Raw genomic sequence first — 16,757 nt, 5'->3', positions numbered from 1 at the left:
TATATAAGGTGTTGTTCCTCCAACCTGAGTTTGGATTCATTTTGACAGTAGAGGAGGCCATGGATAGACATATCAGAATGGGAATGGGACGTGGAATTAAAATGTGTGGCCACTGGGAGATCCTGCTTTCTCTGGCGGACCGAGCGTAGGTGTTCAGCGAAACGGTCTCCCAGTCTGCGTCGGGTCTCACCAATATATAAAAGGCCACACCGGGAGCACCGGACGCAGTATACCACACCAGCCGACTCACAGGTGAAGTGTTGCCTCACCTGGAAGGACTGTCTGGGGCCCTGAATGGTGGTGAGGGAGGAAGTGTAAGGGCAGGTGTAGCACTTGTTCTGTTTACAAGGATAAGTGCCTGGAGGGAGATTGGTAGGAAGGGATGGGGGGGGGGGACGAGTGGACAAGGGAGTTGCGTAGGGAGCGATCCCTGCGAAAAGCAGAAAGAGTGGGGGAGGGAAAAATGTGTTTGGTAGTGGGATCCCGTTTCGGTTAGTCCTGATGAAGGGTCTCAGTCCAAAACGTCAACAGTGCTTCTCACTATAGATGCTGCCTGGCCTGCTGCGTTCCACCAGCATTTTGTGTGTGTTGTTTGAATTTCCAGCATCTGCAGGTTTCCTCGTGTTTGAGTATTCCCAGAATTGTCTCTTTTTATTCCATAATTTCAGCATCTGCAGTATTTTCTTTCTGTGTTATTTCACCAAGACTGTCCTGCCAGTTAGCTAATTGCTCACATCATGTGTCTGACTACACTGTTGTCAGTTGCTGCCTTCATTCTCACCCCTGCCTTTCTTGTTGATAGCTGCCATAGAGCTAGAAGATAGCAGGCCTTTGCTTCATTTCTTGAAGCATCCACATTTGCGCTGGCCTGTTCTCGAGGCAAGCAATGGACCTGATGGAACCTGGAAGGAAGAGGAATTCGACCTCCTGGAGGCACTGGCTATTCTCCGAGGGAGATTTGCAAGAAACGTCTTCATTAATTTCCGTGTTACACTTGATGAGAAAAGCTCCAGTGAAAGAATCCTGACGGTCAGTGCCATCATGTCCACTCTGTACAATATTGTACATGCATTTTGGCCAGAATCAGCGAAGGCTGAGGAATGACTAAATTCGGTGTGCTGTGTCTGCCTGTCTGTGGTCTGCTCTGCGTTTGAGGAAACAAACCCAGACTGGGCAACAGCTTTGCAGGACACCTGGTTTGTCTACAAGGGTGACCCTGCACTTGTAGTCACCTATGACCTTAAATCTCCATCACACTCCTCTACCGACCTCAGCCTTTGACCTCCCACTCCTCTCCGATGTTCATCTTGACAGCTTCTATGACTCGTGAATGGAGCTCTCAGACGTTAAAGATGAACTCTTGGTCTCCCAATCTACTAAGATCTTTGTTCAGCTGCTCTGTATTTTCTCTGGTGCTGCAACACTATACTCTGTATTCTGGGGTTTTTCAATACTTCTGTGTTCTTATGTTATGGCACCATTGTTACTGAATCTCAGTACACGTCACTATCACACCACATTGCATAATGGAGCTCAATATTGAAATTAATGGCTTCAGATAACCTGATCAGCCAACTGTAACATTAGCTGTTTTTCTCTCTCCACAGATGCTGCTTGACCTGCTGAGTATTTCTAGCATCCTCTTTCATTTCTGATTTCTGACAGCTGCTGTGGTCTGTACCTCCCTATTGCAGCATTGTTTGTAAGTTTACCCCTGCTGCCTTTACCTATCTTCTCCCTCTGCCTTCACCTATTTATACCATCAGACAGGTCAGCTGTGGGTAGCAACACTCGCCTCACTCTGTTAGACCGCGTCTGGGTCGCCCAGATTGTCCTGTTCCCCACTCTGCACCTCCCCCTTTGCAATTTCAAACATTCTTCTTTTCTTCACATTCCTCTTCCAATCAAGGTTCATCAACCGAAAAGACTGATGGCATGTTTCACCCTCCACGGGTGCTGCCCGACTTCTTGTTATTTCAGATTCCTGCCTGTGTGTAGAATCATTACAGTGGGGCTGAGGGCTGAAGCCAGGGGCCAGGGAAAGAGGATTCACTGGCTCCTTCCATTGAAATTTTGATGCAGGTCTGGTCGGCCAGTTGTCTCCCTTATTGTTCAATGGACACTTAATTCTGGGTTGGTTTCAGACTCAGTAGCAGTGTATAGTATTGCAGGATAAAGCACAGCTCCCTGACTGACACAAAACCAACCACTCAGTCTGAGTCGGAGAACACAATGCAGACTGCCGTTCCCCAAGTGCGCAGGCTCGTCTTAGATCAGAGGTCAAGCCATTGCCTTTTCTGTTTCTCCGTGACATTGAAGGAGAGCAGAGTATTTCAATTAATATTGATCCCTCGATCAGCATCAACAAAACGGGTTAACTGATTGACAGAATTTGCTCTACGCAGTTGGGGTTACGGCTACAACACTGACCACATGGCTGCAAAGCAACGTAGAGGTGGAGTTAGGGTAGAGTTTGTCTGTCCAACTTGCCTGACTGGATGGTCAGCCAGAACAGTGCTCTTGGCTTTCTGTGTGGAATCCGCCTGCTACGTTCTCCATTGAACTCTGCTGTGTTCTACACTCAGTTGCCAATTTAATTTCCCAGGTTACCAAGCATGACGTGAAAATGGAGTGGTGGTGGACGCAGTGGTCCCAGCAAAATGGAGGCACTTCCTCAGAGTTGTAATACTCTGTGCTTGCTAAGCAGACTGGGGGCATGGAGTCCAATCAATGAGTCTACAATGGCCAGCCCCACAAGAATTTTTAATGAGATCCACCTCCTGTTCGTCTAAATGCGTTGAGAGTTCCATAAGACAGTTGTCCAATTCCAGGCACCAATATAATGAATTGAATTCTCCAATTTCAGGTAACCTGCTCTCCCTCTGCCCCTTTTCTCATTCCTGCAGATCTACCCAGTTCCTTGTACACTCACCCTAGTCCCCCATCAAACTGTTTCTTCCCCCTCCTCCACTCACTCCACCTTCCTATAAACTACACAGCCCTCTCATTGAATCCCCTCCCCTCCCTCCCTCACTTGATTGCACGTTTTACCGCCCTCCCCCATCCCCTCAAATTCCATCATCTGCAGATCTCCGTTGCCTCCACCTCCCAGCCTCTGTTGTTATTCCCACTCTCCCCTGTATCACCTGCTCCCCTGGATCTATCCATCACTTGCTCCATCTTTTACACTGATTCCCTCCCCTTTTAGTACAAATGAAGAGTTTCGACATAGAACAGGTAGAGGCTCTTCTACCCATGATAGCTGATTAAACTAGTTAAAACCCTAACCTAGTCCATTCTGCTTACTCACCATACCTCTCCATTTTCTGCATGGCTGACGAAGAGCCTCTTGAACACTTCTGTCACAGCAGCCACACTATCACCCTTCAGATGCATTTCAGACAGCCACACGCCTCCTTTGCACTTGCTCCTTGCTTCTACTCTACCTACGTCTGTCACAAACTACCGACCTCCCCTCAGCCTTACCGCTCCAGAGAAAACAATGCAAGTTTGTCCAGCTCCTCCTCATAGCACATTCCAACACAAAACACATCGTCTGGTGGATGCAATGTTAGCATCCATCTCACGAGGACTGGGATATAAGCGCAGGGATGTGACACCAAGGCTTTATATGGCACTGGTGAGAATCTTGCCAGTGTCTGAGAATTGGAGAATGAAGGGTCATCTTATAGGAATCTAAGAGGTGAGTTGTTCACCCTTGAGGGGTGGCATTTTAGAACAGCGGGAAGGAATCAGAATCAGGTTTATTATCACCGGCATGTGATGTGAAATTTGTTAACTTAGCAGCAGCAGTTCAATGCAAAGGAGGAATTCATTTAGCCAGAGAGCAGTAAATCTGTGGAATGCTCTGCCACAGACAGCGGTGGAGGCCAAGTCCATGGGTATATTTAAAGTGGAAGCTGAACGTTTCCTGATCAATCAGTGTATCAAAGGATATGGCATGAAGGCAGGTGTATGGGGATGAGTGGGATCCGGGATCAGCCATGATGGAATGGCAGAGCTGATTTTGGAATCTAAAATTATTATAACAAGAGTTCTGGAAATACTCAGAAGGTGAGGCAGCATCTATGGTAATACAAACAGAATTAATATATTAAATACGAAATATGAAGAATGAAAAATGAAAGCAAGTGAGCAAACAATATTAAAGCAGATAGTAAAAGTGTTTTCAAATATGTAAAATATATGAGAGAGGTGAGAACTTATAGAAAATGAAGCCAGAGGAATAATAATGTGGGACAAGGTGATAGCAGATGAACTAAATCAGTGTTTTACAATTGCCTTCACTGTGGAAGACACTAACAGTGTGCCAGATGTTGAAGGGTGTGAGGGAAGAGAAGTGAGTGCAGTTACTATTACAAGGGAGAAGGTGGTCAGAAAGCTGAAATACTTCAGGGTACATTAGTCACCTGGACCAGATGAACTGTACCCTAGGACTCTGAAAGAAGTAGCAGTAGAGATTGTGGTGGCATTAGTAATGATCTTTCAAAAATTATTGGACACTGGCCAGAGGACTGGAGCATTGAAAATGTCACACCACTCTTTAAGAAAGGAAGAAGACAGCAGAAAGAAAATGATAGAGCAGTTAGCCTGACCACAGTGGTTGGGAAGATGTTGGAGTTGATTGTTAAGGATGAGGCTATGGAGTACTGGTGACCCAGGACAAGATAGGACAAAATCAGCATGGTTTCCTTCAGGGAAAAACTTGCCTGACAAACCTGTTGGAATTCCTTGAGGAGATTACATGTAGGATAGATAAAGGAGATGCAGTGTTTGTTGTATATTTGGACTTTCAGAAGGACTTTGACAAGGTGCCACACATGAGGCTGCTTACCGAGAGGGGGGTGAATTTGTGGAATTTGTTACAACAAGCAGCTATGGAGGCCAGGTCATGAGTGTATTTAAAGCAGAGGTTGATAGGTTATCATTGGACACAGAATCAAAGGTTATGGGGAGAAGACCAGGGAATGGGGCTGACGAGGGAGGAAAGGATCAGACATCATTGAATAGTAGAGCAGAATCGATGGGCCATAGGGCCTAATTCTGCTCCTATCTCTAAAGTTCAATTATATCAGTTCAAAATCATTTCTCAGAACGAAGATGGGAGAAGCCAACAGGGAGGAGACATCTCTGATAATACAAGGGTGTCGATGAGGGTAAACATGAGGGGACAATGCAGAGAGACAATAATCAGAGAGAGAACACAATTTAAAAAATGGAGCAGTTACAATACACAGATCAGAGAGACATGTCGAGTAGATCCTCTCCCAGAGTTACAATACACAGATCAGAGAGACATGTCGAGTAGATCCTATCCCAGAGTTACAATACACAGATCAGAGAGACATGTCGAGTAGATCCTATCCCAGAGTTACAATACACAGATCAGAGAGACATGTCCAGTAGATCCTCTCCCAGAGTTACAATACACAGATCAGAGAGACATGTCAGGTAGATCCTCTCCCAGAGTTACAATACACAGATCAGAGAGACTTGTCCAGTAGATCCTCTCCCAGAGATACAATACACAGATCAGAGAGACATGTAGAGTAGATCCTGTCCCAGAGTTACAATACACAGATCAGAGAGACATGTTGAGTAGATCTTCTCCCAGAGTTACAATACACAGATCAGAGAGACATGTCGAGTAGATCCTGTCCCAAAGTTACAATACACAGATCAGTGACACATGTCGAGTAGATCCTCTCCCAGAGTTACAATACACAGATCAGAGAGACATGTCGAGTAGATCCTCTCCCAGAGTGACAATACAGTTGTCCGAGAGACATGTTGAGTAGATCCTCTCCCAGAGTTACAATACACAGATCAGAGAGACATGTCGAGTAGATCCTCTCCCAGAGTAACAACACACAGATCAGAGAGACATGTCGAGTAGATCCTGTCCCAAAGTTACAATACACAGATCAGTGACACATGTCGAGTAGATCCTCTCCCAGAGTTACAATACACAGATCAGAGAGACATGTCGAGTAGATCCTCTCCCAGAGTTACAATACACAGATCAGAGAGACATGTCGAGTAGATCCTCTCCCAGAGTTACAATACACAGATCAGAGAGACATGTCCAGTAGATCCTCTCCCAGAGTTACAATACACAGATCAGAGAGACATGACCAGTAGATCCTATCCCAGAGTTACAATACACAGATCAGAGAGACATGTCCAGTAGATCCTCTCCCAGAGTTACAATACACAGATCAGAGAGACATGTTGAGTAGATCTTCTCCCAGAGTTACAATACACAGATCAGAGAGACATGTCGAGTAGATCCTCTCCCATAGTTACAATACACAGATCAGAGAGACATGTCGAGTAGATCCTCTCCAAGAGTTACAATACACAGATCAGAGAGACACGTCGAGTAGATCCTCTCCCAGAGTTACAATACACAGATCAGAGAGACATGTCGAGTAGATCCTCTCCCAGATTTACAATACACAGATCAGAGAGACATGTCCAGTAGATCCTCTCCCAGAGTTACAATACACAGATCAGAGAGACAAGTAGAGTAGATCCTCTCCCAGAGTTAGAATACACAGATCAGAGAGACATGTCGAGTTGATACTCTCCCAGAGTTACAATACACAGATCAGAGAGACATGTCGAGTACATCCTATCCCAGAGTTACAATACACAGATCAGAGAGACATGTCCAGTAGATCCTCTCTCAGAGTTACACGACATAGATCAGAGAGACATGTCAAGTAGATCCTCTCTCAGAGTTACAATACACAGATCAGAGAGACATGTCGAGTAGATCCTCTCCCAGAGTTACACTACACAGATCAGAGATACATGTCCAGTAGATACTCTCCCAGAGTTACAATACACAGATCAGAGAGACATGTCGACTAGATCCTCTCCCAGATTTACAATGCACAGATCAGATTGACATGTCGAGTAGACCCTCTCCCAGATTTACAATACACAGATCAGAGAGACATGTCCAGTAGATGCTGTCCCAGAGTTACAATACACAGATCAGAGAGACATGTCGAGTAGATCCTCTCCCAGAGTTACAATACACAGATCAGAGACACATGTCGAGTAGATCCTCTCCCAGAGTTACAATACACAGATCAGAGAGACATGTCCAGTAGATCCTCTCCCAGAGTTACAATACACAAATCGGAGAGACATGTCGAGTAGATCCTCTCCCAGAGTTACAATACACAGATCAGAGAGACATGTCCAGTAGATCCTCTCCCAGAGTTACAATACAGTGATCCGAGAGACATGTCGAGTAGATCCTCTCCCAGAGTTAGAATACACAGATCAGAGAGACATGTCGAGTAGATCCTATCCCAGAGTTACAATACACAGATCAGTGAGGCATGTCGAGTAGATCCTCTCCCAGAGTTACAATACACAGATCAGAGAAACATGTCCAGTGGATCCTGTCCCAGAGTAACAATACACAGATCAGAGAGACATGTCCAGTATATCCTCTCACAGAGTTACACTACATAGATCAGAGAGACATGTCAAGTAGATCCTCTCTCAAAGTTACAATACACAGATCAGAGAGACATGTCGAGTAGATCCTCTCCCAGAGTTACAATACACAGATCAGAGAGACATGTCCAGTAGGTACTCTCCCAGAGTTACAATACACAGATCAGAGAGTCATGTCGAGTAGACCCTCGCCAAGATTTACAATACACAGATCAGAGAGACATGTCCAGTAGATGCTGTCCCAGAGTTACAATACACAGATCAGAGAGACACGTTGAGTAGATTCTCTCCCAGAGTTACAATACACAGATCAGAGAGACATGTCCAGTAGATCCTCTCCCAGAGTTACAATACACAGATCAGAGACACATGTCCAGTAGATCCTCTCCCAGAGTTACAATACACAGATCAGAGACATGTCGAGTAGATCTTCTCCCAGTGTTACAATACACAGATCAGAGACACATGTCCAGTAGATCCTCTCCCAGAGTTACAATACACAGATCAGAGACATGTCGAGTAGATCTTCTCCCAGACTTACAATACACAGATCAGAGAGACATGTCGAGTAGATCCTCTCCCATAGTTACAATACACAGATCAGAGAGTCATGTCGAGTAGATCCTCTCCCATAGTTACAATACAGAGATCAGAGAGACACGTCGAGTAGATCCTCTCCCAGAGTTACAATACACAGATCTGAGAGACATGTCGAGTAGATCGTCTCCCAGATTTACAATACACAGATCAGAGAGACATGTCCAGTAGATCCTCTCCCAGAGTTACAATACACAGATCAGAGAGACAAGTAGAGTAGATCCTCTCCCAGAGTTAGAATACACAGATCAGAGAGACATGTCGAGTAGATCCTCTCTCAGAGTTACAATACACAGATCAGAGAGACATGTCCAGTAGATCCTCTCCCAGAGTTACAATACACAGATCAGAGAGACATGTCCAGTAGATCCTCTCCCAGAGTTACAATACACAGATCAGTGAGGCATGTCGAGTAGATCCTCTCCCAGAGTTACAATACACATATCAGAGAGACATGTCCAGTAGATCCTCTCCCAGAGTTACAATACACAGATCAGAGAGACATGTCCAGTAGATCTTCTCCCAGAGTTACAATACACAGATCAGAGAGACATGTCGAGTAGATCCTCTCCCATAGTTACAATACACAGATCAGAGAGTCATGTCGAGTAGATCCTCTCCCATAGTTACAATACAGAGATCAGAGAGACACGTCGAGTAGATCCTCTCCCAGAGTTACAATACACGGATCAGAGAGACACGTCGAGTAGATCCTCTCCCAGAGTTACAATACACAGATCAGAGAGACATGTCGAGTAGATCGTCTCCCAGATTTACAATACACAGATCAGAGAGACATGTCCAGTAGATCCTCTCCCAGAGTTACAATACACAGATCAGAGAGACAAGTAGAGTAGATCCTCTCCCAGAGTTAGAATACACAGATCAGAGAGACATGTCGAGTAGATCCTCTCCCAGATTTACAATACACAGATCAGAGAGACATGTCCAGTAGATCCTCTCCCAGAGTTACAATACACAGATCAGAGAGACATGTCGAGTTGATACTCTCCCAGAGTTACAATACACAGATCAGAGAGACATGTCGACTAGATCCTCTACCAGATTTACAATTCAAAGAACAGAGAGACATGTCCAGTGGATCCTGTCCCAGAGTAACAATACACAGATCAGAGAGACATGTCGAGTAGATCCTCTCTCAGAGTTACACTACATAGATCAGAGAGACATGTCAAGTAGATCCTCTCTCAGAGTTACAATACACAGATCAGAGATACATGTCGAGTAGATCCTATCCCAGAGTTACAATACACAGATCAGAGAGACATGTCCAGTAGATCCTGTCTCAGAGTTACACTACATAGATCAGAGAGACATGTCAAGTAGATCCACTCTCAGAGTTACAATACACAGATCAGAGAGACATGTCGAGTAGATCCTCTCCCAGAGTTACAATACACAGATCAGAGAGACATGTCGAGTAGATCCTCTCCCAGAGTTACAATACGCAGATCAGAGAGACATGTCCAGTAGATCCTCTCCCAGAGTTACAATACACAGATCAGAGAGACATGTCGAGTAGATCCTGTCCCAGAGTTACAATACACAGATCAGAGACACATGACGAGTAGATCCTCTCCAAGAGTTACAATACACAGATCAGAGAGACATGTCCAGTAGATCCTCTCCCAGAGTTACAATACACAGATCAGAGAGACATGTCAGGTAGATCCTCTCCCAGAGTTACAATACACAGATCAGAGAGACTTGTCCAGTAGATCCTGTCCCAAAATTAGAATACACAGATCAGAGAGACATGTCGAGTAGATCCTCTCCCAGAGTTACAATACACAGATCAGTGATACATGTCGAGTAGATCCTCTCCCACAGTTACAATGCACAGATCAGAGAGACATGTCCAGTTGATCCTCTCCCAGAGTTACAATACACAGATCAGAGAGACATGTCCAGTAGATCCTCTCCCAGAGTTACAATACACAAATCAGAGAGACATGTCCAGTAGATCCTATCCCAGAGTTACAATACACAGATCAGTGAGGCATGTCGAGTAGATCCTCTCCCAGTTACAATACACAGATCAGAGAGACATGTCCAGTAGATCCTCTCCCAGAGTTACAATACACTGATCAGAGAGACATGTCGAGTTGATACTCTCCCAGAGTTACAATACACAGATCAGAGAGAGATGTCGACTAGATCCTCTCCCAGATTTACAATGCACAGATCAGAGAGACATGTCAAGTAGATCCTCTCCCAGAGTTACAATACACAGATCAGAGAGACATGTCGAGTAGATCCTCTCCCAGAGTAACAACACACAGATCAGAGAGACATGTCGAGTAGATCCTGTCCCAAAATTAGAATACACAGATCAGAGAGACATGTCGAGTAGATCCTCTCCCAGAGTTACAATACACAGATCAGTGATACATGTCGAGTAGATCCTCTCCCAGAGTTACAATGCACAGATCAGAGAGACATGTCCAGTTGATCCTCTCCCAGAGTTACAATACACAGATCAGAGAGACATGTCCAGTAGATCCTCTCCCAGAGTTACAATACACAGATCAGAGAGACATGTCCAGTAGATCCTATCCCAGAGTTACAATACACAGATCAGTGAGGCATGTCGAGTAGATCCTCTCCCAGTTACAATACACAGATCAGAGAGACATGTCCAGTAGATCCTCTCCCAGAGTTACAATACACTGATCAGAGAGACATGTCGAGTTGATACTCTCCCAGAGTTACAATACACAGATCAGAGAGACATGTCGACTAGATCCTCTCCCAGATTTACAATTCACAGATCAGAGAGACATGTCGACTAGATCCTCTCCCAGATTTACAATGCACAGATCAGAGAGACATGTCGAGTAGATCCTCTCCCAGAGTTAGAATACACAGATCAGAGAGACATGTCGACTAGATCCTCTCCCAGATTTACAATGCACAGATCAGAGAGACATGTCCAGTGGATCCTGTCCCAGAGTTACAATACACTGATCAGAGAGACATGTCGAGTAGATCCTGTCCCAGAGTTACAATACACAGATCAGAGAGACATGTCCAGTAGATCCTCTCTAAGAGTTACACTACACAGATCAGAGATACATGTCCAGTAGATACTCTCCCAGAGTTACAATACACAGATCAGAGAGACATGTCGACTAGATCCTGTCCCAGAGTTACAATACACAGATCAGAGAGACATGTCGAGTAGATCCTCTCCCAGAGTTACAATACACAGATCAGAGAGACATGTCGAGTAGATCGTCTCCCAGATTTACAATACACAGATCAGAGAGACATGTCCAGTAGATCCTCTCCCAGAGTTACAATACACAGATCAGAGAGACAAGTAGAGTAGATCCTCTCCCAGAGTTAGAATACACAGATCAGAGAGACATGTCGAGTAGATCCTCTCCCAGATTTACAATACACAGATCAGAGAGACATGTCGAGTAGATCCTCTCCCAGAGTTACAATACACAGATCAGAGAGACATGTCCAGTAGGTACTCTCCCAGAGTTACAATACACAGATCAGAGAGTCATGTCGAGTAGACCCTCGCCAAGATTTACAATACACAGATCAGAGAGACATGTCCAGTAGATGCTGTCCCAGAGTTACAATACACAGATCAGAGAGACACGTTGAGTAGATTCTCTCCCAGAGTTACAATACACAGATCAGAGAGACATGTCCAGTAGATCCTCTCCCAGAGTTACAATACACAGATCAGAGACACATGTCCAGTAGATCCTCTCCCAGAGTTACAATACACAGATCAGAGACATGTCGAGTAGATCTTCTCCCAGAGTTACAATACACAGATCAGAGACACATGTCCAGTAGATCCTCTCCCAGAGTTACAATACACAGATCAGAGACATGTCGAGTAGATCTTCTCCCAGACTTACAATACACAGATCAGAGAGACATGTCGAGTAGATCCTCTCCCATAGTTACAATACACAGATCAGAGAGTCATGTCGAGTAGATCCTCTCCCATAGTTACAATACAGAGATCAGAGAGACACGTCGAGTAGATCCTCTCCCAGAGTTACAATACACAGATCTGAGAGACATGTCGAGTAGATCGTCTCCCAGATTTACAATACACAGATCAGAGAGACATGTCCAGTAGATCCTCTCCCAGAGTTACAATACACAGATCAGAGAGACAAGTAGAGTAGATCCTCTCCCAGAGTTAGAATACACAGATCAGAGAGACATGTCGAGTAGATCCTCTCTCAGAGTTACAATACACAGATCAGAGAGACATGTCCAGTAGATCCTCTCCCAGAGTTACAATACACAGATCAGAGAGACATGTCCAGTAGATCCTCTCCCAGAGTTACAATACACAGATCAGTGAGGCATGTCGAGTAGATCCTCTCCCAGAGTTACAATACACAGATCAGAGAGACATGTCCAGTAGATCCTCTCCCAGAGTTACAATACACAGATCAGAGAGACATGTCCAGTAGATCTTCTCCCAGAGTTACAATACACAGATCAGAGAGACATGTCGAGTAGATCCTCTCCCATAGTTACAATACACAGATCAGAGAGTCATGTCGAGTAGATCCTCTCCCATAGTTACAATACAGAGATCAGAGAGACACGTCGAGTAGATCCTCTCCCAGAGTTACAATACACGGATCAGAGAGACACGTCGAGTAGATCCTCTCCCAGAGTTACAATACACAGATCAGAGATACATGTCGAGTAGATCGTCTCCCAGATTTACAATACACAGATCAGAGAGACATGTCCAGTAGATCCTCTCCCAGAGTTACAATACACAGATCAGAGAGACAAGTAGAGTAGATCCTCTCCCAGAGTTAGAATACACAGATCAGAGAGACATGTCGAGTAGATCCTCTCCCAGATTTACAATACACAGATCAGAGAGACATGTCCAGTAGATCCTCTCCCAGAGTTACAATACACAGATCAGAGAGACATGTCGAGTTGATACTCTCCCAGAGTTACAATACACAGATCAGAGAGACATGTCGACTAGATCCTCTACCAGATTTACAATTCAAAGAACAGAGAGACATGTCCAGTGGATCCTGTCCCAGAGTAACAATACACAGATCAGAGAGACATGTCGAGTAGATCCTCTCTCAGAGTTACACTACATAGATCAGAGAGACATGTCAAGTAGATCCTCTCTCAGAGTTACAATACACAGATCAGAGATACATGTCGAGTAGATCCTATCCCAGAGTTACAATACACAGATCAGAGAGACATGTCCAGTAGATCCTGTCTCAGAGTTACACTACATAGATCAGAGAGACATGTCAAGTAGATCCACTCTCAGAGTTACAATACACAGATCAGAGAGACATGTCGAGTAGATCCTCTCCCAGAGTTACAATACACAGATCAGAGAGACATGTCGAGTAGATCCTCTCCCAGAGTTACAATACGCAGATCAGAGAGACATGTCCAGTAGATCCTCTCCCAGAGTTACAATACACAGATCAGAGAGACATGTCGAGTAGATCCTGTCCCAGAGTTACAATACACAGATCAGAGACACATGACGAGTAGATCCTCTCCAAGAGTTACAATACACAGATCAGAGAGACATGTCCAGTAGATCCTCTCCCAGAGTTACAATACACAGATCAGAGAGACATGTCAGGTAGATCCTCTCCCAGAGTTACAATACACAGATCAGAGAGACTTGTCCAGTAGATCCTGTCCCAAAATTAGAATACACAGATCAGAGAGACATGTCGAGTAGATCCTCTCCCAGAGTTACAATACACAGATCAGTGATACATGTCGAGTAGATCCTCTCCCACAGTTACAATGCACAGATCAGAGAGACATGTCCAGTTGATCCTCTCCCAGAGTTACAATACACAGATCAGAGAGACATGTCCAGTAGATCCTCTCCCAGAGTTACAATACACAAATCAGAGAGACATGTCCAGTAGATCCTATCCCAGAGTTACAATACACAGATCAGTGAGGCATGTCGAGTAGATCCTCTCCCAGTTACAATACACAGATCAGAGAGACATGTCCAGTAGATCCTCTCCCAGAGTTACAATACACTGATCAGAGAGACATGTCGAGTTGATACTCTCCCAGAGTTACAATACACAGATCAGAGAGAGATGTCGACTAGATCCTCTCCCAGATTTACAATGCACAGATCAGAGAGACATGTCAAGTAGATCCTCTCCCAGAGTTACAATACACAGATCAGAGAGACATGTCGAGTAGATCCTCTCCCAGAGTAACAACACACAGATCAGAGAGACATGTCGAGTAGATCCTGTCCCAAAATTAGAATACACAGATCAGAGAGATATGTCGAGTAGATCCTCTCCCAGAGTTACAATACACAGATCAGTGATACATGTCGAGTAGATCCTCTCCCAGAGTTACAATGCACAGATCAGAGAGACATGTCCAGTTGATCCTCTCCCAGAGTTACAATACACAGATCAGAGAGACATGTCCAGTAGATCCTCTCCCAGAGTTACAATACACAGATCAGAGAGACATGTCCAGTAGATCCTATCCCAGAGTTACAATACACAGATCAGTGAGGCATGTCGAGTAGATCCTCTCCCAGTTACAATACACAGATCAGAGAGACATGTCCAGTAGATCCTCTCCCAGAGTTACAATACACTGATCAGAGAGACATGTCGAGTTGATACTCTCCCAGAGTTACAATACACAGATCAGAGAGACATGTCGACTAGATCCTCTCCCAGATTTACAATTCACAGATCAGAGAGACATGTCGACTAGATCCTCTCCCAGATTTACAATGCACAGATCAGAGAGACATGTCGAGTAGATCCTCTCCCAGAGTTAGAATACACAGATCAGAGAGACATGTCGACTAGATCCTCTCCCAGATTTACAATGCACAGATCAGAGAGACATGTCCAGTGGATCCTGTCCCAGAGTTACAATACACTGATCAGAGAGACATGTCGAGTAGATCCTGTCCCAGAGTTACAATACACAGATCAGAGAGACATGTCCAGTAGATCCTCTCTAAGAGTTACACTACACAGATCAGAGATACATGTCCAGTAGATACTCTCCCAGAGTTACAATACACAGATCAGAGAGACATGTCGACTAGATCCTGTCCCAGAGTTACAATACACAGATCAGAGAGACATGTCGAGTAGATCCTCTCCCAGAGTTACAATACACAGATCAGAGAGACATGTCGAGTAGATCGTCTCCCAGATTTACAATACACAGATCAGAGAGACATGTCCAGTAGATCCTCTCCCAGAGTTACAATACACAGATCAGAGAGACAAGTAGAGTAGATCCTCTCCCAGAGTTAGAATACACAGATCAGAGAGACATGTCGAGTAGATCCTCTCCCAGATTTACAATACACAGATCAGAGAGACATGCCCAGTAGATCCTCTCCCAGAGTTACAATACACAGATCAGAGAGACATGTCGAGTTGATACTCTCCCAGAGTTACAATACACAGATCAGAGAGACATGTCGAGTAGATCCTCTCCCAGATTTACAATGCACAGATCAGAGAGACATGTCGAGTAGATCCTCTACCAGATTTACAATTCAAAGATCAGAGAGACATGTCCAGTGGATCCTGTCCCAGAGTAACAATACACAGATCAGAGAGACATGTCGAGTAGATCCTCTCTCAGAGTTACACAACATAGATCAGAGAGACATGTCAAGTAGATCCTCTCTCAGAGTTACAATACACAGATCAGAGATACATGTCGAGTAGATCCTCTCCCAGAGTTACACTACACAGATCAGAGAGACATGTCCAGTAGATCCTATCCCAGAGTTACAATACACAGATCAGAGAGACATGTCGAGTAGATCCTCTCCCAGAGTTACAGTACACAGATCAGAGATACATGTCCAGTAGATACTCTCCCAGAGTTACAATACACAGATCAGAGAGACATGTCCAGTAGATCCTATCCCAGAGTTACAATAAACAGATCAGTGAGGCATGTCGAATAGATCCTCTCCCAGATTTACAATGCACAGATCAGATTTACATGTCGAGTAGACCCTCTCCCAGATTTACAATACACAGATCAGAGAGACATGTCCAGTAGATGATGTCCCAGAGTTACAATACACTGATCAGAGAGACATGTCGAGTAGATCCTCTCCCAGAGTTACAATACACAGATCAGAGAGACATGTCCAGTAGATCCTCTCCCAGAGTTACAATACACAGATCAGAGAGACATGTCGAGTAGATCCTGTCCCAGAGTTACAATACACAGATCAGAGACACATGACGAGTAGATCCTCTCCAAGAGTTACAATACACAGATCAGAGAGACATGTCCAGTAGATCCTCTCTCAAAGTTACAATACACAGATCAGAGAGACATGTCGAGTAGATCCTCTCCCAGAGTTATACGACACAGCTCAGAGAGACATGTCCAGTAGGTACTCTCCCAGAGTTACAATACACAGATCAGAGAGACATGTCCAGTAGATCCTCTCCCAGAGTTACAATACACAGATCAGTGAGGCATGTCGAGTAGATCCTCTCCCAGAGTTACAATACACAGATCAGAGAGACATGTCCAGTAGATCCTCTCCCAGAGTTACAATACACAGATCAGAGAGACATGTCCAGTAGATCTTCTCCCAGAGTTACAATACACAG

The 16,757-nt window shown here is 44.6% G+C and overlaps 1 protein-coding gene across 1 annotated transcript in view; it reads left to right on the top strand.

The window, feature by feature from the left end:
- Positions 1 to 16,757, top strand: part of phex (phosphate regulating endopeptidase homolog, X-linked) — a 580,655-nt gene that overhangs the window by 60,726 nt on the left and 503,172 nt on the right. The window contains exon 5 of the mRNA XM_073046078.1: positions 803 to 1,029. Coding sequence (XP_072902179.1) covers positions 803 to 1,029 — 227 coding nt within the window. The remainder of the gene's footprint in view (positions 1 to 802; positions 1,030 to 16,757) is intronic.

This window comes from Hemitrygon akajei, chromosome 5, assembly GCF_048418815.1.
Source record: "Hemitrygon akajei chromosome 5, sHemAka1.3, whole genome shotgun sequence".
NCBI lineage: Eukaryota > Metazoa > Chordata > Chondrichthyes > Myliobatiformes > Dasyatidae > Hemitrygon > Hemitrygon akajei.
Note: the sequence above shows the minus strand (reverse complement) of the source record. Positions and strands in the feature narration are given on the sequence as shown.